Raw genomic sequence first — 26,720 nt, 5'->3', positions numbered from 1 at the left:
TGGATCCTTCGCAACCCAACCTATCCCAAGATACTTTTCAATGAATGAGTTAGACTCCACAAATAAAACAGTGTCCAAGGATGAATAGGAAATGCTCCGTAGACCAGACCATCTCATTGCGGTTTGGCCTTTGCGATCTACAGTGGCTGTGTCCTTCGTGGGATGCAACCCCTGAATTGAGAGACAGCTTTTATGGATATTTAAGTTTTTAAAGACAATAATACCTTAGTAAAATATAAAAATGCACAACATTGAAATACTGTATATCCCTTGTGTCCATGCAGATGGTGAGCAGGTCCGTCCGCCAGTGTGGCTACAGACACTGATGGATGCCTGCTGCCTGGCCAGTGACTTCAGCCTGCAGGGCGTGGCCATCTCCCTGCTCATGGACCTAGTAGGACTCACCCAGTCAGTTGCCATGGTGACTGCTGAGAGCGTGGCATCTGCAGAAAACACAGAGTCCGCCCAGCCCATGAGCCCCAGCCAGGGTCGAGTAGCTGTCGTCATCAGGCCACCCCTCACTCAGGGAATTCTAAAGTACATCGCTGACAAGACGGACTTCTTCAAGGTAGAGATTTTGCCTCAGGTTATGGTGGAGCTATTGGTGCTCTTTACTTTGTCACTTTGTTTTTAAATCTATAATCTTTTTCCCAGAGTGTGGCTTTGATCTTGTGGGACCAGTTGAGTGAAGGAACCCCTCAGCATCATCAGCGCAGTGTGGAGCTTTTCTACCAGCTCCACAACCTGGTGCCTTCCCCCAGCATCTGTGAGGACGTCATCAGCCAGCAACTCATGCACAGAGACAAGGTCGGCACAAATCACACATAACCTGTAGGGTCATATCCACAAACACAAAGCAGAATCACACAAGCCATTAAACCCATACTGAAGTCCCTTTTCTTTCAGAGAATTCGGTTGGAGGCCCATGTCAAGTTCTCTGTTCTGTGGCATTTGACACGAGATTTGAACATCACCAAGTCGTCTCCTTTTTGTCGCACATTTGACAGGTAGGTCAGGATCTGTTGGCAACATGGAAATTGTGCTTAATTCATTTGAAGGCGCCCTTTCGTGATATAGCTGTATTTTGGATCAAGTGCCTTTAATGTAATTCATTGTACTTTTGATTTTCTCTTTATCTTTCTCCGTTCACTACTCTCTCTTCTCTCCCTACTTCTTTTCTCTTGGTCCTGCAGATCTCTTTTCATCATGCTAGACAGTCTGAGTTATTGGGATCCATGTACCAGTGCTGTTGGTCGGGCCTGGCTGAATCAGGTCCTTCAGAGGCATGACATTGCTCGGGTCCTGGAGCCACTACTCCTCCTTCTGCTCCACCCCAAGACCCACCGAGTGTCCATTCAGAGGGTACAAGCCCAGCGGCACTGGGCCCAGGTCTTTCCTGAACCACCTGAACAGGGGTCATCAGAACCCATCTACACCAGGGACTCTGGCTTCTCAGACAGTGAGCAATACTCTGGCTTTGCTCATAGTGACTGTGTCTTGACTGTTTGTTTCTGAGATGAGAAGAGCATCTGAGCAGCTTCTAATTTTTATTCTTGTTTCTTTCTCTCATTAGACTTCAGTCAGATCCACGGGGAGAGGGTTACACAAGAGGAGCTCCGAGGCCTGGCGATGAGCGACATGGAGCCATTCTGTCTGACTGTCAACCCGTTAAGTGACAGCCTGTCCTTACTGAGCCTGAGCAGTGAGAATTTGCAACTAGCTGGTGAATATCAGCCTGCTGACCAGCAGGGGGAGCCCCACAGCTCTGAGTCCAGTGGCTCACATTCATCAACAGTGGAAAATGGCAGCTTTGAGGAACCAGAGGGTGTCAACAGCACAGTCATTGGCTCAGACCAACAGACTGGTTCCTCAGATGACATCTCTGAGGAGTCTATAGAAGAGATTGTGTCCTCTCTTATGAAAGAGCTAATAGACAGGGTTCTGAGTTTAGTAGACGATGGATCTCTTGAAGTTTCATCTCAACCTGAAAACTGGCCACAGACAGACACAGACAGCACTTCCTCCGATACCTCGACTGGTGCCCGTCTTGACTGTGGTCCTCCCCCAGGCTCCAGCCACCAGACTCTGCCAGAGATGCTGGCTGGTGGCACGCTGGAGTTCTTCTCTGTCACACCGGCTGATATATCTGAAGAGGAGCAGCACAAGGAGGGTATCACCCGTCATAGTTCATCTCCTTCCATCGTCACACTGCCAGACAGCTCTGACCCAGCCACTCCAGACCACAACCTGCGGGTGGATGACCCTCAGGCCCGTAAGCGTAGCCATAGTAGCACCCAGCTCAGCCTTAAGGGTAAGATCATGGAGAGGCTAGCAGACAAATCTCCAGGGGCAAAGCCCAAGATAAAGAAGGCCAAGAGGAAAGAGGAGGAGAGGCAGAGAAAGGCAGCAATTCAAGCTGAGAAACTGCGCCCGCCAAGTATTTTCTTTGGGGACAGCCTGGATCTAGAGAACTGGTACAGCTGTGGTGAAGGTGAGGTGTCAGAGATTGAGAGTGACACTGGCTCACCCAGCGGGGGTCCTGGTGGGACTGTGGGGGGTGGCAATGTCACAGGACGCAGATCATCCTCTGCCCCACCTCGTTTTAACATCCATCCTCTCTACCAGCATGTCTTGCTCTACCTCCAGCTGTACGACTCCTCCCGGGCCCTCCACGCCCTTTCAGCCATCGCAGCCATGCTGAAAGCTGCTCCCTCAGGGTTTGTAAGTGCCATCTCCACCACCAGCATCAACAACACCTACACTCCACAGCTTTCTTTGCTCCAAAACCTCCTAGCACGTCACAGAGTCTCCGTCATGGGCAAAGACTTCTACTGCCCCATCCCCCAGGACTCCCACTCCCACACATTTCGCAGCGCCATGTACCTGGAGATCATCATTTCACTTTGTCTCTATTTCCTTCGAAGCTATTATTCTGCCCACTTGGCAGCAGGCCCTCAGGACTTGGCAGGGAACCGGGCCATGCAGCTGACCAGTGTGGAGGTTTTAGCTCTCCTCTTCAGTGAGCTATCCAAAGTCACTGGTGGCTCAGCTAAGGGCTTTGCTAGTTTCATCAGTGATGTCCTCTCTAAGTGCAAAGTTCAAAAGGTGGTTCTCCATTGCCTGCTCTCCTCCATATTCAGTGCCCAGAAATGGCACGAGCAGCGGGTGGCAGGTGTCAATGTGGCCACAGTGGAGGAGGGTCTGTCAGAGGACAGTGTGATCAACATGTCAGAGGACCAGATTGACAGCTGTAGTGCAGTCCAGTCACAGTTGTTAAGACTGTTGCAGAGTCTTGTTGTACTTGAGCACAGAGTCCTGGTGCCAGCTGATGAAGGAGGAGAAGGAGGACCTGTGGGAGGCGGGGCTGGAGGTGGAGGGACAGGAGGTGGTGCTGGGGCAGGGTTTGAGATTCTCGGTGGGGAAGTGGAGCATGTCAACCCTCAGCAGCCAATGACATCACTGCAATACCTCCATGGACAGCCTATCACAGCGCAGGGTATGTTCCTGTGTGCAGTGATCAGGGCGTTGCATCAGCACCATACGTGTAAGATGCACCCCCAGTGGATCGGGCTCATAACAGCCACCCTACCCTACATGGGGAGGGTGCTAAGGAGGGTAGTGGCCTCCGTCACTCTGCAGCTGTGTAGGAACCTGGACAATCTTCTTCAGCAGTACCGCTATGAGACCGGGATAACTGACGCCAGGTATTAACATCTACATGAATCGTTCTGATATCACATACCATTTTGATAACTGCAGTCAGTTAAATCACACAGGCAGTACAGTGCAATAGCAAGGGTTTGGTCACCAGATGACACTGTTGACCATCAGATGCAATTGCTCTTTTATACATGATCCTTTTTTTGGATGTATCGACTGTGCCTAATGCGAAACACTTCAAATTTTTGTATTGACATTATAAGAGATATTAATTCAAAAAATATGCATTGAAACAGCATTTTCTCCTTCTATCTTCCAGACCCCAGTGGATGGCTCTCTGCATCCCTCCTGACCTGATTCTGACAGTGCTGGAGGGGGTAACGGCCATCATCCATTACTGCCTGCTGGATCCCTCTTCCCAGTACCACCAGGTGAGGGTGCTGTGCTCCAAATTATTGTAGCAGTTTAAAATTTGTACAGACTTTTTTATATATAGCAATTCTGAGTACAGGCCTCCTTTGCTGTATTTTAGATTTTTATCTATTTATTTGATACATTTGTGAGTACAATGTATATTAAGCTATGCTTTACATTTTCTGTTTCATTGCATAATATAGGATTGTACTGACAGTTTTTTTAATTTTCTGCCTCTCAGTTACAAGTCAGTGTTGACCAGAAGCACCTGGCTGAGGCTCGTTCAGGTATACTGTCCATCCTCCATACCATCATGTCATCTGTCACCCTGCTGTGGAGTGTCCTCCACCAGGCTGACAACTCTGACAAGCCAGCTGCTGCCTCTGCTGCCTCTACTTCCAACATCAACCTGGGCTCCACAAAGGTACACCAGGCTGTTGTTCCATCAAAGACTCAGTAATAGATTATAATGCAGATTTAACCAGTTTTACTAAATGAGCCACAATAATTCAACAAATGCTGCAATAGCTGAGGAAGGACAAGGTCTGACTGAACAAATAAAGAAATGAGAGGAGGTGTCCGTGATAATAAAATTGGCTTTGTCCTTTTTCATCCACAAAAAAATCAAATAGCACATGTGATAAAGTAAAATTAGTTTTTAGGGCATAATTTAAAATGTCAGTAGCACATAAGAGGTCAGGTGTAGACCAGGAAACCACAATACTGCCCCAGAGCTAACCCAAACATGTGGGCAGCCTAGCCCTAATAACTTCATGCACAATACCTGGATTATTGGTCTCAAGATTAAGAGCAGAATCTCATTACTGGCAGTGAAGGACTTTTTTTCAGCAATGATTACTCTGTATTTTTCTTCAAATAGTTATTAGCCTTGTCCAGATAGAATAAGTTTTTCCGGAGGTGGGCTGGAAATCTAATATTCACTCAGATAATACAGTGATTTTTATCCTGCACAGATCATAATTTGTAGTCGTTACAGAACCTGTGTGCCTGACAGGGAAACAATAACAATAATGTACCAAACTTACTTTTCCAACTAACTCCCATGTTTTGTCAGTTTGATCACTTTAGATTGGGCAGTGGGCATAGTACTTCCGAGCATTACAACATTAATGTTAATGTTGTTTGACAATTTATTTTGTCTGAGTTCACATAATACATGTAGAAGGTAGCATATAATACTGAAAATGAGATGTCTCCACAGTAATTTGAGCATATTACACTCAGATTTATTTCTTGCCTGCTTGTTTTTCCTTGCACAATATACTACAAAGCATGTAGTGGCAAAGCCTGTAGTCTGTAGTGTGTTGTAACTGAAATTGTTGCATAATAAGTTGTCAGCTGTTTAGGTCTAACCCCGCTTAAATCTGTTTGACAGAACCTCCGTCAGCAAATTCTAGAGCTGCTGGGTCCAATCTCTATGAACCATGGAGCTCACTTCATGGCAGCGATTGCCTATGTTTGGAATGAGAGGAAACAGGTCAAGACTCCAGTCAGAAATAAGGTGAGTGCTGTAAAAAAAAAAAAAAGGTCTGCCCCCATTTAAATCAGTCTTTTTTTTACTTTCAGGTGTAGTCATTTGTGTGAAACATAACAACAGGACTTTTCACTCCAACCTCCTACTAGTTTGGTTCCTAGAAGAGATGCCTTAAAATTGCTCTTTGAATGATGAATTATTTTGCCATTACTGCCCATGAAAAAAAAAATGTCAATGCTTGACTACTGTCTATTCACTAGATACTCAATAGGTACTAACCAAAATGCAGTACACACATTGTTCAACATAATTTACACATACTTTATTCAAGACTCAATGTGTTTTAGTTCCAAGTACGATTGACCTGTATTTGGACTGTGTGTCTTTTAGGTGATTCCTCTAGCCAGTGAAGAGCAGCTGCTGCTGGTCGAGCTGGTTCGTTCAGTGAGCGCCATGCGCACTGAGACAGTCATGCAGACAGTCAAAGAGGTTCTGAAACAGCCACCTGCCATCGCAAAGGACAAGGTTTGTGTTTCTGTTTGTGCTGCTGATGCCAGCTGTACTGTAACTGTAATGTTACTGAAGCTTAAATGGCTTCATTCCCATCATCTGACTCCTCGGCAAAAGGCTATATGAGTCCCTGCAGAGCTGTAAGAGCTTTCTGCCCAAGTATAACCACATCACAAATTTCACTATTCACAACTGTAGCAGAAGTTCTTGATTTGTGAGAGGTGAGAAGATTTTATCACACTTCATTTTATCATACATGTTTATATTTCTGAAGCAGGAAAAAGGGAAGAATGAAGCTTGTAGTAGTTAATTATGCCTTTTTTGGTGTGGAATATTGTGATTTTTGTTCATTGCTTTTTCACAAGGACTTTATTTTATACTTTATTTAGTCTTTAAGTTTCACCTTGTTCATGGTCATTCATTATATTTCCTCACTACACCTACAGAAGCACCTCTCTTTGGAGGTCTGCATGCTGCAGTTCTTCTATGCCTATGTCCAGAGGTGAGTCCACTGCTTCCCAACATTAGTATTTACTTGATTTATCTTTGTTTTTTAACTTCTATTATTGTTTAAAGCCATCTAACCTTCATAAAGCCCAATTTGTGCAGAGCCTTCTAACCTCGTTTTACTTTGTGTTCTTGATTGTGCCCTGTTCTTGTCCTAGGATCCCTGTGTCCAGTTTAGTTGATAGCTGGCCATCCCTGCTGGCACTGCTGAAGGACTCTGTACAGTTAGGCCTGCCTGCCCCTGGACAGTTTCTCATATTGGGGTTGGTTTCTCTTCCGTCTCTCATTTTAGTTGTTGTAAAGGTGTCCCTATATCCTCACAACCTCTGGGGATTAAGTTGTATTAATTATACTTAGATTTGTCAGTTTGTGGCTATTAGTGGGTAACTCACAGGTCACATTGTGGATTTGAATAAACCAGGATCCAGAGACGACACCTTATACATTTTAACTTATTTAACATGGCACTCCATTTGTCTTTCTTTTCTCTAGAGTTCTGAATGAGTTCATTTTGAAGAACCCCAACCTGGAGAGCAAGAAGGACCAGAGGGAGCTGCAGGTGATTACTTTAACTGCCTTCAATTCTTAATTGTTTGCTTAATGTCTTTTAATAAGGTTATGTAGTTTTCTCCTTTTATTTGCCATGTCACTGTGTAGTTTTTATGTCATTTTAATGACAAGTTGACATTTTTCTTTACTTTCATGATCTACAGTCACACAGGATTATAAAAAATGCATTACAGTAATCTTACCTGACTGGATATGACTGTTCTTTCTGTATTCAGGACGTGACCCATAAAGTCGTGGAGGCTATCGGGACAATTGCAGGCTCCTCTCTAGAGCAAACCACATGGTTAAGGAGAAACCTGGAGGTGAAGGCTTCTCCTCAGATAGTTGTGGATGGAACCAGCCTGGAAGCTGATGTAGAAGGTGTGTTGCTTTCATTCACTAATTGCATTGAAGAAAGTAACAATGAAGACCATAACTGTAACATTGGATTTTGCTACAGTATATATCAGCCAGTTTCACACTAAACTTACAAAAACAGAAACAGAAACTGATGTCTATGTCTAATTGCAAAGTGAGAAAAACAGCTTTAATATACAGCATGTTTTGTTCTTTATCCCTTTCCACATTGTATTACCACGGTGGAGAGATTTCTGGGTGCTAACAGTGTAATCAGATATAGCACTGCAATAGGATTCAAGTTTAAATGGAGCTCATATAACCTTGGTCAGCTGTGGATGTTGACAGACTTTAAAAGTCAGTTGAGTTGCCAGTGAGATCAGTTGATTGTGAAGTAGTAGTTAGTTAGTTTTGTATTTGTATTCAGGGTAGTCTGTATTTTGGAAAGGGAGAGGTAATTTTTGTTTATACTAGAGCTGTATTATAATCTAAGGGATTAATGTAATCCAGCTAAATGTAGCAATGAATCTGAATATGAGGTACTGAAACTATGTGAGCGGTCAGAGCAGAGCACTTAGATGCTTCTGTTCACATGCACCACAAAAAGCATGTGAAATGTGAATATATTTTGCAGATAGTCTGTATGCTTCAGCATGGCATTATTAATATTTTTCTGCTATGTAGCAGCTGTTAATGTTTGCTATGTGTGTTTTGTAGATTTAATGCTCACAGTGATGGAGGCCTCCAGCTTCACTCCATCAGTGTACAGTGTTCACGCCCTCACACTGTTGGCTGAGGTAAAACACTCATGTCTCTGTGATTCAGCTCAACCCTTCCTGCACTACTTTCTCAGTGTTTCTCAGGCCATCAGTCAGAGGCTCTGCCAGTTGTTTCCATTGTTGATCTTGATTATGTCTCAAGCTGCTCTCACTCACATTCACCAGCACTGTTTAGTCCTGTTGCTCTCAGGCACAGCCCTACAGTACACTAACTACACACAGTACACTCCAACTGAGCTCCATACAGCTGATTTACAACCACCTTCCCACCTCTGATGTAAATCATTATTGGTAAACCAATAAATCAGTCTGTTGGATTCAGTGTTGTGTGTTGTGAATGTGCTGAGCTGGACAATTGAGATCATGCATCACGTTCTTCCACCCTGGCTGTTTTAGATAAGTGTGGAGCTAATTATGCAGATTTTACCTGTGCTTTACTGTTGTTTGCAGCTTTATTTACTAATGGGTTTATTTGTGGCAATATATCAATATATGTTGCAGTGCAGTTTGTCATACACATGGTTGGTGCAATAATATGGTGCCTATACATAATTGTGCTTTCATACAAGAAATGCAGCTCAAAGTGCTTTACAATAAAGAAATTACATGCACCATCTTCACATGGAAAAGACTGATTCTATCCCTGTTTTTATGTTCATTCTCATAATTGGAATAACTTAAGATGGAAAATAAAACCCACTTGATAATAATAAATAAAAGACTGCCAAATGACTAAATGTAAAACCAACTTAGTAATAATAATAATAATAATAATAATAATAATAATAATGATGATGATGATAATGATAATGATAATAAATAAATACAGTTGCATGAAATCAAGTAAATCAACATTTTAAAAGAGGTACAATGTATAAGTGCGAAGCAAAGTGCAAAAAAGAATTACAAGGAAAGTTGTAGCTAGTTGATGGCTAAAGCTTTCTTTTAAAAATACTTGTCAAGTTGGCTTCCCTGATATCTGTAGGTAGTTTGTTCCATAGCTTTGGGGAGTAATTAACAAAAACTGAATTCCCGATTTTCTTTCATCTGTTGCTGGGATCCTCCAGTAAACCAGCAGCAGATGATTGCAATACTCTTGAAGGCAAATTGTCAACAAGGGAGTAAGCAATGTAGCTTGGTCCTAATCCATTAAGGCCTTTGTATATAAGGAGGAGGATCTTAAAATCAATTCTAAATGTAACAGGAAGCCCGTGCAGAGCAGCTAAAACTGAACTAATGTGCTCTCTCCTCTTGGTTGTGGTTAATAGCCGAGCTGCAGAGTTTTGAATGAGCTGACGTCTCAGTGTTTTTTCAGTAAAAAGTGCATTACAATAATTGTGTCGGTTTGAAACAAAGGCATGAAGCAGTCTTTCAAAATCTTTTTGATTTATAAATGATCATACTTTAGCTGCTGTATGTTTCTATGGTGGAATAAAGTCTTGAACCTCAGATTTAATCCAGAGAGTTAATTTCCCCAGATTAATAAACAGCATTTCTTTTCTTGTTTTAGGGTTGACTAGTAGGATTTGGTTCAGCAGAGATGTACAGTTGTGTGTCATAAATATGGGAACATACATTGTGCTCTCTGACGATGTCACCAAGTGGCAGCATGTACAGTAAGAATAATAATGGACCAAGGCAGCTCCCTAGTGCAATCCCCAAAGCAGATGTCATGTTCCTCAGACGCATGATTTCCATGACCGACGTAAAACTTTCTCCCTGTGATGTATATTGTATATGTAACCAGTTTAACTCAGTCAAAAACCGACCAACTTTTCAAGATGATTGATTAATATATCAAGGTCAAACGTATCAAACACTGTTCTTAGGTCTAAGAGGACAAGAATTGAGACTTTCTATTTTCATCAAGTTTAGTCCGAGGTCGCAGATTATTTTAGTAAGAGCAGTTTCAGTGCTGTGTTGTGTTCTGCAGCCTGACTGAATTCCTTCAGAATGTTGTTTATTTGCACTGAAACTATCTTTTCAAGTATCTTACTAATGAAGGTTGGCTATTGGCCCATGGCTGGTCAGAGCATTACTGTCTAGGTTTGGTTTCTTTAATGTTACAACAGCTGTTTTGAATGTATCTTGGAAGATGCCAGTTTGAATAGATGTATTTATAACCTTGATGTCTTCTTTCTAATAATATTTTGTAAGAGCATCAGTCTGTTGACATGCTTACTGAAAACATATGGGTGAAGACTGACATAATGAATGCTGCATTTATTTGTTAGGTGCTGGCTCATCTGTTGGACATGGTGTTCTACAGTGACGAGAAGGAGAGGGTGATCCCACTGCTGGTTAATATCATGCACTATGTAGTGCCCTACCTCCGCAACCACAGGTGTGAACAAGCTTTTATTTCATTGACTTTGACTTTCAGTGTGTGTTTGTGTTTGGATGCTAACATTGTGTTTTACACAGCTTTAACTTACAAATACCACTATTTATTTGAGTTGAAAATGTCAAGAAAAGGAGAAAATAAAATCTTTTCATGTTACGAAGGGGGATGAAGTGTGAAAATGAGTCACAGCTGATCAAATGCACGTTTTGAATTTGAAAGTGTAATGTTTCCTTTTTCTCCTGGCAGTGCTCACAACGCCCCCAGCTACCGGGCCTGCATCCAACTGTTAAGCAGCCTAAGTGGGTACCAGTACACCCGCCGAGCCTGGAAGAAGGAGGCCTTCGACCTCTTCATGGACCACACCTTCTTCCAGATGGACTCCTCCTGCGTCAGTCAGTGAGTAGAGGAGGGATGTGGGCTGTGTGTGGGTGACCACTTTTATAGCTCCTGTTAACATGTAGCCTAAATGATTACATTGAGATGGAGGAAAAAAAGAAACACATTTACTCAGGATGTAGAAAATGTACTTAGGATCCTACAAAATAAAGGTAGAACACATTTTTAAAGAAGTGGGTAAGTCAGTTATTATCAGTATTTCTTGAAAATAATTGGGCAATATTTTTGCAACTAAAATAATATGTCCATTAGATTCCTTCTTACAAAACACAAGTCCAGTTTAGTCTGAGTTGACTCTTGGTTTTAACGTCATATAACTACATCAAGTATGCAAATAGAAATGCAGTCACCCACAAATCCAACTCTAAAGCATCATCAAACAAAAAGCTTAGATATTCATGTATTTGTTCAAAATGCATTACTATATATGTGTACAGTGGAAGAGGCAAGACTGTGCCTTACATACAGTTTACATGCACAGTATGTTAATAAAGGACCTTCCTCACAGTCTGCCATTTGCTGAAAAAGCAGAAGAGATGCACTTTAAAGTCAAAGTGTTTAAAAGATACCTATATTTTCTAATGGCACATGTTAATGCCAGATATAAGAGGCTGTGTTTGTTACTTTGTCTCACTATGTTTGGGGAAAAATTAGTCTAAGATAATGTCTCTCATTTTTCAGCTGGAGAGCCATCATTGACCACCTGATGACTCACGACAAGACCACATTCAGAGACCTCATGAGTAAGCCTCGCGAATCTTTAGCACAGTTTAGTTTATAAATAAGTGTAGATCTTACCACTAGGTGTGGTTATGGACCATTTACCAGATCATGATTACGTAACTGACACTTGCAGAGTGTTTTGCCCTTTTCATGTCTTATGTCAGACATAATTAAACCTGCATCCTGCAAAGTGTTTTGATCAAAACAAGCACTTTTATTTCCACTCGAATTAAATCCGCAGCCCATTCAGCTGAAAAAATATGCTAATGTGATATAGTTCAAGTCTATTAAAGACTGTGTATGTTTCCCTCTCCAGCCCGGGTGGCTGTAGCTCAGAGCAGCTCTCTGAGCCTGTTCACTAACAGAGACGCTGAGTTGGAACAAAGGGCCATGCTACTGAAACGACTGGCCTTCACCATCTACAGCAGCGAAGTGGACCAGTACCAGAAATACCTGCCAGACATACAAGGTAAAGACTACACACAGAGACATGGAGCAGCACTTAACACCTTTGCTTTGGGGGACCATTTCCCTCAACAAGCAGCGTAAAAAATGAAGCCTGGACTGTGTTAAATCAACCAAATCATACATTCAGGAGTTGACACCCTTGGTGGAGGCTGGAGCTGACAAGTTCTGAAGATCTACAATATGGCAGCTACAGATTTCATGATCTAGCACCTGAAAACCTTGTGTTACAGATCTATACTGACAGATGAAGATTTTAGGTGTTTTATCACATTCAATGAGCGAGTACTAACTGTAGATGTGTGTGTGTGTGTGTGTGTGCGTGTGTGCGTGTGTGCGTGCATGTTCGTGTGTGTTTTCGTGTGTGTGTGTGTTCAGAGCGTCTGGTGGAGAGTCTGCGTCTGCCTCAGGTGCCCATCCTCCATGCTCAGGTGTTCCTGTTCTTCAGAGTTCTGCTGCTGCGCATGTCACCTCAGCACCTCACCTCCCTGTGGCCCACCATGATCACCGAGCTGGTGAGCACTAGATGTCACTGACTGCGGTCTCTTTCTCTCACTTACTTTACCATCATGTTTCTTTCTTCGAGTCCTCTACACGTATCGACCTACTCACACATAGATTCACACACACACACACATACACTCATTCATTCATAGACTCATACAACTGTTTTCCTGTAGGTTCAAGTGTTTCTACTGATGGAGCAGGAGCTAACAGCAGATGAAGACATATCAAGGTATCTGTTGATACTACAAACTGGATTTCAGCAGCAAATGAACATCAAAAATGACTTCTTCTTGTGTTCTTTAAATAATTTATCATCTCCTGTTCATCTCTAGGACATCAGGGCCGTCTGTGGCTGGGCTGGAGACCACCTATTCTGGAGGGAACGGCTTCTCCACCTCCTACAACAGCCAGCGTTGGCTCAACCTCTATCTGTCTGCCTGCAAGCTCCTTGATCTGGCCTTGGCTCTGCCTCCTGAGAGCCTTCCTCAGTTCCAGATGTCAGTACAAACAAGCATGGGTGATAATAGGCTTTGCATGTGACAGGACTGGGTCAGGGAATCATTAACACACATAATTTGTTGAAAGTTGAAATTCTGTATGTGTGCCTGTCATCATTTCTAATGATGATTTTAAATACCCAACTCTCAGTATGTGGTGTGTATTTGCATGGTCACATGAATAAGATATTTGGATGTCGCTCCTTTAATGCTTTAGTGGCTCATTAAATAGATCAAAATAGTGAGTGAGTTCTGCCTTGTTATAGGTACCGCTGGGCCTTCATCCCGGAGGCTTCAGACGATTCAGGAATGGAAGTGAGACGCCAGGGGACTCATCAGAGAGAGTTTAAGCCCTACGTGGTCCGATTGGCCAAGCTGCTGAGGAAACGAGCTAAGGTATCTCATCCTCCCTCTGTCTACACAAGGTTATTAAGTGATGGAGAGAAACGACTGCCTCTTTCAAAGTGTCTGTTCACAGAAACGCTGATTAAAGGACACCATTTTCTTTTTTTGTGTTGCAGCTCATTTTATTCATGCTGCAGTTCCCTCCACTTGCAGAAAGGCACATTAATTTTTCTACTCTGATTTGGTATCTAAGTAATTTGGTATCTATTCCCTTTCCCTTAGAAAAACCCAGAGGAGGACTGCTCCACCCGAACCCTGTCCTGGGAGCCAGGTCACCTAATGCTGACCCTGTATGTGATCCGCAGCATGGAGCAGCTGTTACCCTTCTTCAACCTGCTCAGCCAGGTGTTCAACAGCAAGGCCAGCAGCCGCTCAGGTCCCGCCTACACCCACAACCCTGCAAACTCCTCCTTCCCCGGCCACAAGGAGGGCCACAAATTGGAGAGCCAGAAAGTCTTCTGGAGTCAAGCTCGACAGAACATCGAGGAGATGGTGGAGAAAGACTTTCTAGAGGGACTTATCAAGACGTGAGAACACAGTGAGGGGAGGATCATGGGTATTAACACATAACTGATCAACACTAGTGAAAAACCTCAACCTGTACATTAAGAAGAAGGGAATACAAATGGGGGAAAATAGTTTGTACATTTTTTTGTATTTATAATGATTATTTTACTTTTCAAAAGCTATTGTATTTAATTTTAATTATTTGTATATATGGAGCAGCTTTGATGACTGACTTTTAACATTTTATGTGGGTCCTTTGGGACAAAGTGAAGATGCTGTGCCATTCCATATCGATGTGACTTAATAAAGATTTCTAACGGAGGGTTACATGGGCTGTGTCTCTCTCCTCTTGACATTTTGGCCATATTGCAATTTCGATTATATTTCGATTAATTGTGCAACCCTACTTTAAACTAATATAGATGTCACAAACTTACAAATAACTGCCCCTCCCATTGGAAAGGCATGTTTGCGTGTTTGTGCGTGTCTGAATGAATATGTGAAATTGCAACAAGGCTGTATGTGCAAGATAGTTGAAGACAAACTGGGTCTTAGGTGTTTATATACTCTCCATTAGGGGCCAGAATTCATCACATAAGGTGGTGTGAGTGAATATGATATTGTAGAAGATGCACAGATCCTTTTAAGTTAAAATAGCGGTACAAGTGTAAAAATATTCCACCACAAGCTACACGTTTCTGATAACTAAAACTAAAGAAGTATTGTTAGCGTGCAAATGTGCTTGAATACCAAAAGTAAAAATACTTGTTAAGCAGAATGGCCCCTTTCAGAATATTATTTTTATATCATAATGCATTATTATTACCTATGCATTATTACACAATCAGCATTTATGTCAAATTAATGCATAAGTAATAAAAATACAATAATCAATAAAAACACATACTACACTAACAGCAGTGACACCAGAGCAGCTCATATCAGCACCATGGACAGAGGCAGAGACATGTCCCGAGTGGCTGCAGTTTTATATCATTTGAATGCCTCTTTGATCAAAGAAGATCATGTGAAGTGAAGCAGCGCGCTTCACATGACCTTCATAGTGTGGCAGCAGCATGACGAGCATCAAGCCTCGCTGAGGAGTAGCCTTATTAACCCTTCACGTCCTCTCACGTTCGGCAACCTCCATCGTTTTCTCGTCTCCTCCCAGCTCTCGCGATGGAAGAGGCAGCCGCAGGGTTGGTAACACTGCGTCACCTGACTCTCAAGAGGGGGCGGGGCGTTGTGAGAAACATAAATATATTAATAATTAAATAAACAAGAGGATGCAAATCCTCTGTAAGCAACGCCATCCAACTACCCGGTGAGAAGCGCGCATCGCCGGAGCTCGCAGGCTGAAGGTGGGCCGCAGCAGAGAGGAAGCTTCCAGCAGGGGAGGTGGAGGAACAACCGCTGCAGTGGATGGTGGGGGGTGATGATGCCAGCCAGGACCTGATGTTCCCCTGCACGCCCCGCTGATACACACGGACGGTCGGACTGGTGGTGGTGGTGGTGAGGATTATCCCGGAGACTGGAGGAAGGAAGACAGGGAGGGGGAGGCTGCATCATCCGGAGAGAGGAGCGTTTTGTCAGGGAGGCTGGCCAACAATAACATGAACAGTAAGAAATAGATCGAAAAGAAAAAGGGAAACCTGGAATAGGATTGTGCAGTTGGATATATGCTCGCGTGTTTTGCCTATAGTCTATAATTCCCAGAGGATACTGGCCTTGAGGGAAGAAAGTCAGTTCATGATTGTTCGAGAAACAACAACTGAGTGAGAATCAGCCAGTTTTTATTGTTTTGCAGCTCAAAGCAAGAGAAAGAAAGTGTGCTACCATTTCTTTTCTAGTGCTGTGTTCCTGAGGGGTTTTCTTGAGCAGCTGGTCTTTACTGAGGCTGGTCATTCACCTCGGTGTTGGGAGGGGGGGTAGGACCTTATTGGACGCTTGATAGTCGAGGTTGAGCTCCACGGAGAGAAGATGTCGGGTCAGACACTGACGGACCGCATCGCCGCGGCGCAGTACAGCCTGACGGGATCCGAGGTGTCCCGAGCTGTGTGTAAATCCACCACACATGAACAGACAGCTCCAAAGAAAAAGCACCTGGAATGTGAGTAGCCTATCTATCTATCTATCTATCTATCTATCTATCTATCTATCTATCTATCTATCTATCTATCTATCTACTGTGACCCTCCATCCATCCTCCTCATGCACAACTAGGCCATGCACCAAGTACCATGATGGTTGCCTCCCCCATCCATTCCTCCAGCGTGTCAGTCTGCTTGGAGGGGTTCCTCAGCCACAGTATGTGCTCACATGTACATGCAAACACACACATGCACACACACACACACACACCACAAGCACACCACAAGCGTTACCCTGAACAAACCAAATCTATCATGTAATTACAGCAGGGCTCTTCGCCAATTGTGCTGGACAGATGAGCATTAACTGATACTTAAGCTACCTACTGACTGGAGACTCTCTCCCATGCTGCTCCAGTGGCCCACTGGTGAATGCATAATTGAAAAGGTTAAAAGTGCTGTTGTTACTACTAAACACAGAGGCTTTTGCCTAGCATCTTGTCCATCATGATAGCCATGTGCCACTGTTAACATTACAGTAAATCACATTTTCTTTTCTTGATGCAGTTTGTTGATTTGTTGGCGTTTTGTTTTGTACAAACGATGGCGTGAAAAGATCGAGGAGTGCCAATTCAATTTCAGATAAGAATGATGCATAAACCCAGAAATCAGATGATGGTGGACAGAGGAAAAGAGAAGGTGAGCAGCATAAGGAGCCTCCATAGTGTAATGATGCTGGAAGGGTTTGTTCTAGGTGCATGTGAATGCAGCATCTCATAAAATAATGCTGTATCCGGAGTTTCAAATAGCGTAACTCTTTTGTGTATACAATAAATGTCCCTAACGTTTTAGTAATGGTCCAGGCTTTACATTGACCCACTAAACTAAGTAAAACCCCACCAACCTTATTGATTGATTGATTGACTTCATTGTCCACCTCAGTGGAAATTTGTCTTTGGCTTCTCCCAAAGAAGTTACAACGAAAATACATACAATCCACATAACAAAACAAGCTATTAAAAGCATAGAACATGTACAACATACAATTGTGCAAATGAGCAGGTGGCAGCAGATAGGTTATATAAATACCAGAGAGCAAAACCTATGAAATAAGAAAATGAGTAACAAGTGTTCCCAAATGCAGTCATTGTGTGCTCAATGCCTGTATGGCATAGGGAATAAAAGACTTCTTATATACTGTATGTTCCAGCTGGTCCTCAGGGCCCTGAATGGACAGCCAGACGGAAGCAGTTCAAACTCTGAGTGCAGTGGGTGTGAGGTATCAGCAGCTATGTGTTTATCCTTCCTGTGAACAGCTCTGTCAAATGTACTGCAAAGTTATTTAAAGGGTTTAGTTTAAAACATCCAAAAATGAACTAAGATCATCAACAGAATGTGAAACGCCTATGTATTGTGTTGCAGAGATGTCTACCGAAGTTAGCATGCTAACCAGCTAGCCGCGGCCTGTCTCGTCTTGTAATATCAATTTGTACCTCAAGAGGTGATAGTGAGTCACTGTAGCGTCCAGTCTGTCCTCAGTCCAACATGAGAAGATAAAGAAGTGGTCACTGTGAGTGTCTATAAACCTGTGTGGCAGTGACATTCCTCCACTCTTTGCTCGGGCTCAGCTACTGGTGCTGCTGCTCTAGCTGCTCTTCCTCTCCCTCACGTTCCTTGTGTTGGGTTTTGTTGTATCTAAATATATATAATTATATACATATATATCTAAATAAATCTATCTAACTTAATGTTAGCTAGTTAAATCTAACTTTCTCTTTCTTCTCATTCTTTTTCTCTTCTTTCTCTCTCTCTCCTTCTCGCCTTGACCGCGTGTCGTCATGTCTCTCCACTTTATCCGTCGTTTCAAATTAACTCTCTGTAAAGCCAGTGGGAGAATGTCCCGTGGAAATAAAACGGCTCACTCCAGCTCCTTTCCTGCAACAGAGTAGTCCAAAAGTTCAGAACCAAATAATCAACACAAAAAATTTTGGGGGCCTTCCCAGTCAGACGATAACTATATATTTTTTTTTTTTTACAAATTTTGTGTAATTGTATTAACAACAGGTCACTGTACAGATGGCTCAGCTACACCATAAATGCACCGTTGAGCCATCAGCATGAAACATTTCTTAAGTCTGAGGAAATGGCATCAAGTTCAAGTTGGCAATCTCAGACCCAGAGGAAGAAATGAATCCACCTGTCAGTTCGTGTCTAGGCTAAAATATAAAACTGAATGAAGAGCTGCATTGAATCATCGCACAACAAAGTGGAATGCTCAACCACCTGCCAAAGAGTGTGTCAGCACTTTGTCTGAGCAGGAGCACTTCTCTCCAACACATCACTTTCAGAGTTAGTGAAGCATAAGTGAAAAATAATTTAATCAACAGATTCAGTAATTGTTATAAAAGATACAAGGATTGACTGAGCCAGTCGCAAACTTAACTTGTGACCATCTTGAGATGGGTTCACACCAGCCGTGACGCCCATCAGCATGTTGATGTTCCAACCCACAAGTACTTAGTAATCATTACTACAACGAGTACTCAGTAGTCATGGGTGGGACCACACCCATCTTTGAACTCAGTCTCTATTTTGATCTCAACTACACACCTGTAAAGTTTATGGTGGACAATGCTAGCTAAAAGTAACAAACTTTAAAATAGAGCCAGAGTTTGCATCAGTACAGCCACTAACACTGTGTCAGTCACTGCCAGTTACAAGCTGAGAAACAAGTTAATACAAAAACCTTCCCTTACCGTTCTGAAACATCTTCTAGTTATGTACTTTTGATTTTAACAACAAAGTCAAACTATTCATTTTACTTGTTTATCATCTTTTTATTGACATTAGCATGCATGCTGGGAATTGTACAACTTCAGGATGGTTGTTGTTGTAGTTTCTTCTTAATATCAAAACACACAGAAGCTCGGGGTGGTATAATGTAGCATGAATTCATGGACTTCTAGGAATCATTTAAATAGAAGTCAGAGGTATGTTTTACTCACTCATTTAATGAATCAGTTCATTTTATGTGAAAGGTGAATTCATTTCACATTGGAGGAACAGCCTCAGGGATATTGTCTGACATTATATCCAGTTTCATCCTGAACTGACATTTAGCCAAAGTGCTGCTTGTGGGTTATGTAAAAATGTCCCGTTTTGGTGGCATTTCTTCTGTGGCCACTAGCAGACAAGTTACTCTGTGTGAGTGAAACCTGTTAGCATAGAGCATTGTCAGGATCCCCCCCCCCCACACACACACACACACACACAAACTACTGATCCCTGATCACCACAGCGGGCTGGTCTTTCTTGTTTCACATAGTGGAGCTTGACATCCACGATTCCCTCTGCAACACAGTAAAAGACCTGTTTCACACTTTATTTATTATTACACCTTATTACAGTATTTACAGTATACTTTACAGACATCATACTTACCATAAGTGTTTTTCTGACATTTCAGTACAGTATCATTATTGATATACGCTGCATACAGGTTTACGTTACAAACCAGTTCACTGACTAAATCTCTCATCATCTTAGTTAGCCTCTTATTCTACCTCAAAGATCCTCCCATCATGCTAATGTAATCTGTCACAAATATTTCTGCTATTTGCACACATACATTAAAGTCATTTGCATATTTTAATTATATTAAGATGCTAGACAGATAATATTGATCGTATCAAATTCTTGTTTTATTACTGAGCTTGTGGCTGTAATCCACAGAGCTGCTAATCAGTCCGGCTGAAATGTGACAGTAACAGATCAGTAAAGATGATACAGATGATCTCTTATCTTGCTTTTTCATCATTCTCCACGTGAGCTCGTCTAAATAGTTGATCAATCTAATCATCGATGTCAAAGCAATACCATACATAAAACATGAATTAACCTTTGTTTGATTTCACCCTGTCAAGATGCGTTGAGTAGTAAAGCTCCTTCTGCTTCTGTTAGTCAATGACTTGGTTCCCTGTTATCATTATTTCTATAACATTTCTTCCTGTAACATTGAGAGAATTAGATTGTCACCTTGTTCTAGTGCTACATCTGGACATTTCTCGACAGATATGTGTCCACGGTCTAAAAATAATTTCTGTCACTGACAGCCAAATGTGTATTGGTCTGTTGCTCAGCTGATCTAGTTCAGTTGACATCAGGAGAGCAGCAGGGCAGTAAGCTGCTCATGCTGTGACCCAAAAGCCCCAGACAGAGAGACAGAGGAAAAACTGAGAAGATCAGACATGAGACAGCGTTTGGACTGAATCAGGTGCTCCAGCCTTTTTGTGGATCAAAGGCGTCATAAATAGAAAATGTTACGAAAGTCTGGGATGCAGGTACAAACAGACATCTTGTTTTTTGTGTAAGTGTAGTGACTGTCTCAAGGCTCATATCTTGTACAGGAAATTCTTAGGTTAGTTTGTTTTCCACCCTAAAACGAACATATAACTAAAGCAGTTGTTTCCTTAGGGTGTGTCTTCATACCACAAACTGCTGACTCTAGTAAAGGCTAAAATAAGTAATCACTGTGATAGCACAATAGTAGAGATGTGTCTCCAGAGGTTTGGCAGGACTTTGCAGACACATTTGCCGTTTATTTAAAGAGTCTGACAGATGACTGCGGTCAGATGTCGTCTCAACTCTGAAATGATTAGAGCTCAGGCAGCAGCACAGATTGCCAGACACCCAACATGGTCTTAGTGTGTCCTACACAAGGATCCTGATATGTGAGCGTTGCAGCGGCGGCATGTGTGTGCCTCTGTGCATGCACATACACATACAAACAGGCTCCTGTAACGCCACATGCCACCGACAACATCCCAGTACAGGACCCAATCCAGAGTTCTTTTTTTTTTTTTGGATAGGATGGTGCAGGGTGGTGCAGAGGAGGAGATGCAGCTGTGAGTCAGCTGCCTCAAGTTTTCAAGGCATTGGAATAATTACAGTGAACAAAGAAGAACCATTGCTAAGAAGATTAGTGATTTTTGTCTGTGGCAAAGATCTGAAAGCTTAATGTGTGTAGTAACAACCGTGCTGTAAAGTAAAAGTATACTGTGCCGTAGATTAAAGTTACCTTATGGAGCTTTGAGCCATCAGCAGCACTATGGAGGACGGTTTTTTATGAAGTTGGCCCCTGATTTGTTTGTATCATGCAGGACACATTAGGGCACACGTGCATGATTCACATCCCTGCCACCAATGCACCAATAAAGGTGGTGAAGAAGAAAACTGATGGCTAGCAAACATCGTTTTAAACAATGCAGGACTCAGAATAATAAAAAAGAGCTGCATTCAACACGTTTGTTAGACATCAAGGATACACACGTCCATACACACACACACACAAATATATAACTTTAGTTTGTTTAATACAGCAGCTTACTGCCAGTCTTCTTCGCAATGATCTGAAGATGTTGCTACTTGTAACTCATATATTCAACAGGCGGCAAAGACATTTAAAAATGTATCTTCAGCTGAACTTGCTTAAGTTATTATGCCTGCAATAGTGATTCTTTATTGATTGTGACAGATTCATTAATGTTTGAAAGATGTAAATACGTCACCTTTGAATTTGTCTTATTCATGAAAAGTACTTTTCTTTCTCTTACTGTGGCGCTAGCTTTTGATTATGTCTTCTCTTGCTGCAGTAGTGTGACCATCTGCCACACTGGCAACCACATGACTCAGGGGTTCAAGATGGAGGGAGGAATGCCACACACAAGCCACGTTCACTGACACTTGTAAATCCCATGACTTAGTGATGTGTGGGATGAGAGTCAAACGGTACTGTTAGAAACATGATAACGTGTTCACTGAATAATACAAAAAGGTAAATAGATGCACAATTTACTGGTGGCAGCGAGTGGAGTGCGACACTGTGGTGGCTTATTTTGCAAAGCCACCATATTTTTATACTAGCCTACTTAGCGGACTGACTCAGAATCAGGGGCTTACGAGGAATACTTGAAGGCAGCCTTTTTCTAGTTTGTTCAGGTTAACAACTGAGCTGCTTCTCAGTGTGAATCCAGAGGCCCAGAGGATAGATCGGAGGACATGCAGGTTATCTGCAGCCCAGAGGAAGACAACTAGAGAACTAGTGTAACAGGGTTTGAGTGTCTGCCAAATGAAGCTGGCTCTGTTTCCACAGACAGGCCCATCCACTCCTGCCCATAGCCTCCTTCTTTATCTGCTGCTATTCACCTGGTCCTAACCTCTTAATCCTCCCGCTGTGAAGACAGTTAAGACAGGTTTGTGGCTTGAAGGTTGTGTTTTCAAAAATATATGGCATAATTTTCCCTCCCTCACTTTTTCTGTCGTCTTTACATCCAGACATTTAAATCCAGTGTTCATCATCATTATGACCTTATTTCTGATTAAGCATCATGGCTGAGGTTCTGTCTGTGTTTGCTGCAATAATTATCACAAGCTCTGCTGCCGCTCTAAATCTAGTCACTCCAATTAACAGGATTTTTAACACAGAGATGCGATTAAGCTCTGCTCAGATCTAATGCAGGATATATGACCTGCTGTGTGTGTGTGTGTGTGTGTGTGTGCGTGTGTGTTTGTGTGTTTGGTAAGGGGGGGCAGGCAGGAGGGTAAGCGATGAGAAACACAAACAGCGTGCTGTGTCCCCTTTGGCCGCTTCTGTGCTGCTACCACAACATGAGTCACCGTCAGTGTGCTACCACGTTTGAGAGGCAGACGGTCTTCTTGAAATAGGGGGAGGGGAGGAGAGGGTGAGGTGTGGGGACTGTCATGATAGTCTCTTAAGTCTCACATGGTTTGTGTAAATGCTAAATATTAGAGATTTGTACGACTCAATCAATCAAGGACATTACATTTAGAGTATCTGCCAATATCTATCTGTTATATATGTTCTTATACATGTATGGAGTGTGATAGCGTACAGCTGCACAGTTTGCACTCCAAATACATTGACATTAGAGAAGTCAATCCACTTTAGACTAGATGTACATGCACATGTAGCATATCAGCCATCTTCTTTTTTATAGTTTTTAAAAGATAAGTTTGACACCTTAATAAAATATGTTAATTCCCTTCCTTGCAGAGAGTGAGATGAGAAGACTGATACCAAGCTCACATCTGTCTGTTCAACATGAAGCTGCAGTCAGGTTAGCTTAGCTTAGCATTAGCATATATCATGCACATATCATGTATGATGCTAATAGCATGGTGGATGAAGAGCTGGTGCCAAAAAAGGACTGGATGTCAGTAGTGTGGTAGTGGCTCAGTTGTGCACAGTCAGTATGGCTGCTGGCTCTAGCTTTATATTAAACACACAGACATGAGATTGGTGTCAATCCTCTCCTTTAATTCTTGGCAAGAAAGCAAAGAAGCATCTAAAAAATATCAAACTGGTCCTTTAATTCTGGGAGCAACAACAACAACAAAGCTAAACAGCCCTTGTAAACATCTGTTTTATAGTTGCTGTTGCCATCAGACATATGAACTATCAAAAAGACTTACCAGGTTAGAAATATTAAGGTTCTGAGTTGCTCTTTTGTCACCAGTTTGCTTTGAGATTAAGTTTTTGCTTCAGGTATTAACCAAATGTGTACAAAGGATTTTATGTCTCCCAGCAACAGTAACACGTTCAGCTGAGGCTGTCATGTCCATGGACTGTTAGTCTGTGAAAGGAACACTTAGACAACCTGTCTTCACTCCAAGCATGAGCAAAATATTGAAGTTAAAACGCAGTTTGTGCAGTAGCAGCAGAGGTGTAACATGTCTGAAAAATGCCAGTAAAACTGACACAGAGCAACATTTTTCTGAGCACCTTCATTCGCTGACCTAACGCTGTCAGTGTACATATCTTCATTGAAACTGCTGGCTACAGCTGCTAGTGGTTCTTTTCATGCTGCTTCACTGTTACAATCCTGGAACAGATTCTAGTTTTTAAACAGGTCACTGTGGGACATTTTCCACACCTATGAGACAGAAATTGGTGCTGCTTTAAAGATAAATATAAGAACATGTTATATAGGAATTACATACAAACCTGCACACAGACAGAACTTAATTGCAGACATCCAGTGTTTTAATGGCTATTAGAGAGGCTTTTAAAGTGGACAAACTAGTGGGGTTTACAGGCTTTACTCGCACATATTAGCTGTGTCCCAATTCAGGGGCTGCATCCTTCAGAGCATGCAATCTACGAAGGTGTGGCCCTTCGTAGCCGTCGTAGACTGCAAAGGTTGAACTAAAATCAGATGGTCTGGCCTTTGGAGAATTTCACTTAGTGTCACCAGCTGTTCCTGCCCTTACTGTTGCGTTGCAAACGCGGCTCCTGTCGCCTAGCAACCTTGACAACGTGTAACCTTTTTTCACGAAAAACCTCAGGTTTTAAGACCCTTGGTTTTAATAGTTGTACCGTTAGCTGTTGAACTGGGCTGAAACACAATATTGTGGCGATGTGGTTTGCTGCCATATTATATACATTACAATGAATGTTGGGATAGGTTGGGCCATGAAGGATCCACCCGTGGGCATGATACCACACCCACAAGCCATATGGCCAAGTTGGAGTACATAACATACACATACAATGACAATAAAATTGGTCTCAAATTTGACCCCTGTGGCACTTCTCAATGTACCAGGGAGGGGGATGAAACATGGTCACCAAAAGGGAGAAAATGCAATTTCAGTTTAACAAGCTGAGGATAAATAACTTCAAGGCCAGACCAGATAAGCCAACTGTGGGCTGGAATCTATTAATACGAAGTCTTAATTATTTTTTTGTGTCCTTTTAGGGGTTAGTTAGTTAGTTTATTTAAATCTAGATTACAACTTCAGTGAGAAGCTATGTGTATCTGCTGTGATACTCTTTTTTCTAGAATCTCCAAATACATAAAAATTATTTTAGAAAATCAATCAAAAACTAGGTGAGTCAGTATAAAGGTTGTGTATGGTGCCTGTATCAGTGTCTGTGCTTGACAAAGACAAAAGACATAATTTTCTAGAGAATCCCTCACCCTCTCTGTTCTTCAATTGGTCCTCATTTGTTTCCCATTTTCTTCATCCTGAGTCTCCTGCTCCATCTTTACACTATTACCCCCACTCTCGTCCTCTTCCTTCTTCTCTCTTTTATACTGATTCAGTGCAATGCTTGCCTAATGGGTAGTTGCAGTGAACAGAGAAATGTAAAAGGACGCTGATAAAAGGGCTCAGTGTGTACTGCAGCGCTGATCTCACAGCGGGTATCCTTGAAAGCTCCAGAATGCCTCTCTAATGTCAAACTGTGTGGGAGGTGGACTGTCCTACTAACAGTGTGTGTTCAGATTAATGACCTGGGACCAGGATCCCCCATACAGCTGCTCTCAGACCATTATCTGCTCTAAATCTCACCAGCTGATTTAAATTGATTTGCTTCTGCTTTTTTAGTACTGCCCATCTCTTCCCATGCCTCTCAGTTCTCTTTTTGATGTTCTGTAGAGGTCGTGATGCCCTTGAGTCTCCTAGTCTGAGGACATAAATATTACTGTGCAGTTGTGTATGTGTAGGGATGTTGTGCCCTTAAATGGACAGAATGTGAAGGCAGAGGCTTGCTTACCCCAGAATAAGATGCAGGTAAACAATCTTTTGTCTTGGTATGCAGGTGAGCAGCAGCAGCTTTAGCAGCTCAAACACTGAAGGCCTATATCTATACCCAGGCTGCATATCAATAATGCAAGGGGTGGGGGGGGGGCTTGGGTTTCCTGCAGTTTTATTACTGTTTGAGTTCTGTCTGCCTCAGGACCTGACTTCGCAATAAAAAATGAAAAAGTGAAAAAAGTGAAATGTCACAGAAAAGTGTTCCCCCACTGACTGAATCACCAGATGCAAGGGACCCTGTGGGAACATTTGTTTTAAAAAGTTTGGAAGTTATGCAACACCCACAGCTCTCCTGGAATAATTCCCATAGTCTCCCCAAGTAACAGGATCTGTCAACAAATCGTTGTCAGTAACAGAGTCATTAATGAATTTAGGGAATAAGCCCAGCCCTTTTTTGTCATTGTTGCTATGCCTGTTGCTGTGTCAACTCATACATGTTTTACAATGATGATTTGACAGATTTACCTTTTGAAATTTTTTAGAAACAATGAGTTTTTGATTTCAGATAGAGGTAGACAAATGCAGCCTTGGGTGGGTATGTTACGGATTGCAGCTTTCATTATGTATTCAAAGATGAATACATTGTATAATTAAATACATTTTTGTTCTTGAGTTTTTTGTTTTGGAAAGTATAGGAAAAAAGGCAGCGTAGTGGTCTTTGCCCTGTGAACAATGCCTGTTGCCAAGGAGGTAAATCACCGCAGACACCCAGTTGTAGAAGTGTTTTGTCTGACTTTTTTGATTTAGATTATGCACTCATGCAAACACAAGAGATTCCTTGGAGCTTTCAGCTGTATTTCCCAGGAGTTTATTCCAGTAAAATTTGGTTTAGATGTTTTGAGTCAAAGCCTATCAGATTTCTACTGGGCAAAGCTGGCCAAAATCAGGCTTGGATAT

At 42.3% G+C, this 26,720-nt stretch overlaps 2 protein-coding genes across 3 annotated transcripts in view; both read left to right on the top strand.

Moving 5' to 3' along the window:
- Positions 1-14,430, top strand: part of dopey1 (dopey family member 1) — a 32,016-nt gene extending 17,586 nt beyond the window's left edge. For both annotated transcript variants that reach the window (XM_022753353.1, XM_022753352.1), the window contains exons 16-38: positions 285-568; positions 655-807; positions 907-1,007; positions 1,194-1,459; positions 1,574-3,704; positions 3,980-4,091; positions 4,316-4,498; positions 5,471-5,596; positions 5,960-6,094; positions 6,526-6,581; positions 6,745-6,849; positions 7,079-7,145; positions 7,372-7,516; positions 8,210-8,289; positions 10,506-10,615; positions 10,862-11,011; positions 11,693-11,754; positions 12,051-12,203; positions 12,578-12,714; positions 12,880-12,935; positions 13,039-13,203; positions 13,470-13,599; positions 13,831-14,430. In XM_022753353.1, the coding sequence (XP_022609074.1) occupies positions 285-568; positions 655-807; positions 907-1,007; positions 1,194-1,459; positions 1,574-3,704; positions 3,980-4,091; positions 4,316-4,498; positions 5,471-5,596; positions 5,960-6,094; positions 6,526-6,581; positions 6,745-6,849; positions 7,079-7,145; positions 7,372-7,516; positions 8,210-8,289; positions 10,506-10,615; positions 10,862-11,011; positions 11,693-11,754; positions 12,051-12,203; positions 12,578-12,714; positions 12,880-12,935; positions 13,039-13,203; positions 13,470-13,599; positions 13,831-14,139 (5,216 nt within the window). In that variant the 3' untranslated portion in view covers positions 14,140-14,430. The remainder of the gene's footprint in view (positions 1-284; positions 569-654; positions 808-906; positions 1,008-1,193; positions 1,460-1,573; positions 3,705-3,979; positions 4,092-4,315; positions 4,499-5,470; positions 5,597-5,959; positions 6,095-6,525; positions 6,582-6,744; positions 6,850-7,078; positions 7,146-7,371; positions 7,517-8,209; positions 8,290-10,505; positions 10,616-10,861; positions 11,012-11,692; positions 11,755-12,050; positions 12,204-12,577; positions 12,715-12,879; positions 12,936-13,038; positions 13,204-13,469; positions 13,600-13,830) is intronic.
- A 1,207-nt stretch (positions 14,431-15,637) lies between these two features.
- snap91 (synaptosome associated protein 91) overlaps positions 15,638-26,720 on the top strand; it is a 50,480-nt gene continuing 39,397 nt past the window's right edge. Inside the window, exon 1 of the mRNA XM_022753561.1 lies at positions 15,638-16,225. Coding sequence (XP_022609282.1) covers positions 16,096-16,225 — 130 coding nt within the window. The 5' untranslated portion in view covers positions 15,638-16,095. The remainder of the gene's footprint in view (positions 16,226-26,720) is intronic.

The sequence above is a fragment of the Seriola dumerili genome, unplaced genomic scaffold (genome assembly GCF_002260705.1).
Source record: "Seriola dumerili isolate Sdu_G_001 unplaced genomic scaffold, Sdu_1.0 BDQW01000191.1, whole genome shotgun sequence".
In the NCBI taxonomy this organism is placed as follows: domain Eukaryota; kingdom Metazoa; phylum Chordata; class Actinopteri; order Carangiformes; family Carangidae; genus Seriola; species Seriola dumerili.
This window is presented reverse-complemented; position numbering and strand designations above follow the sequence as displayed.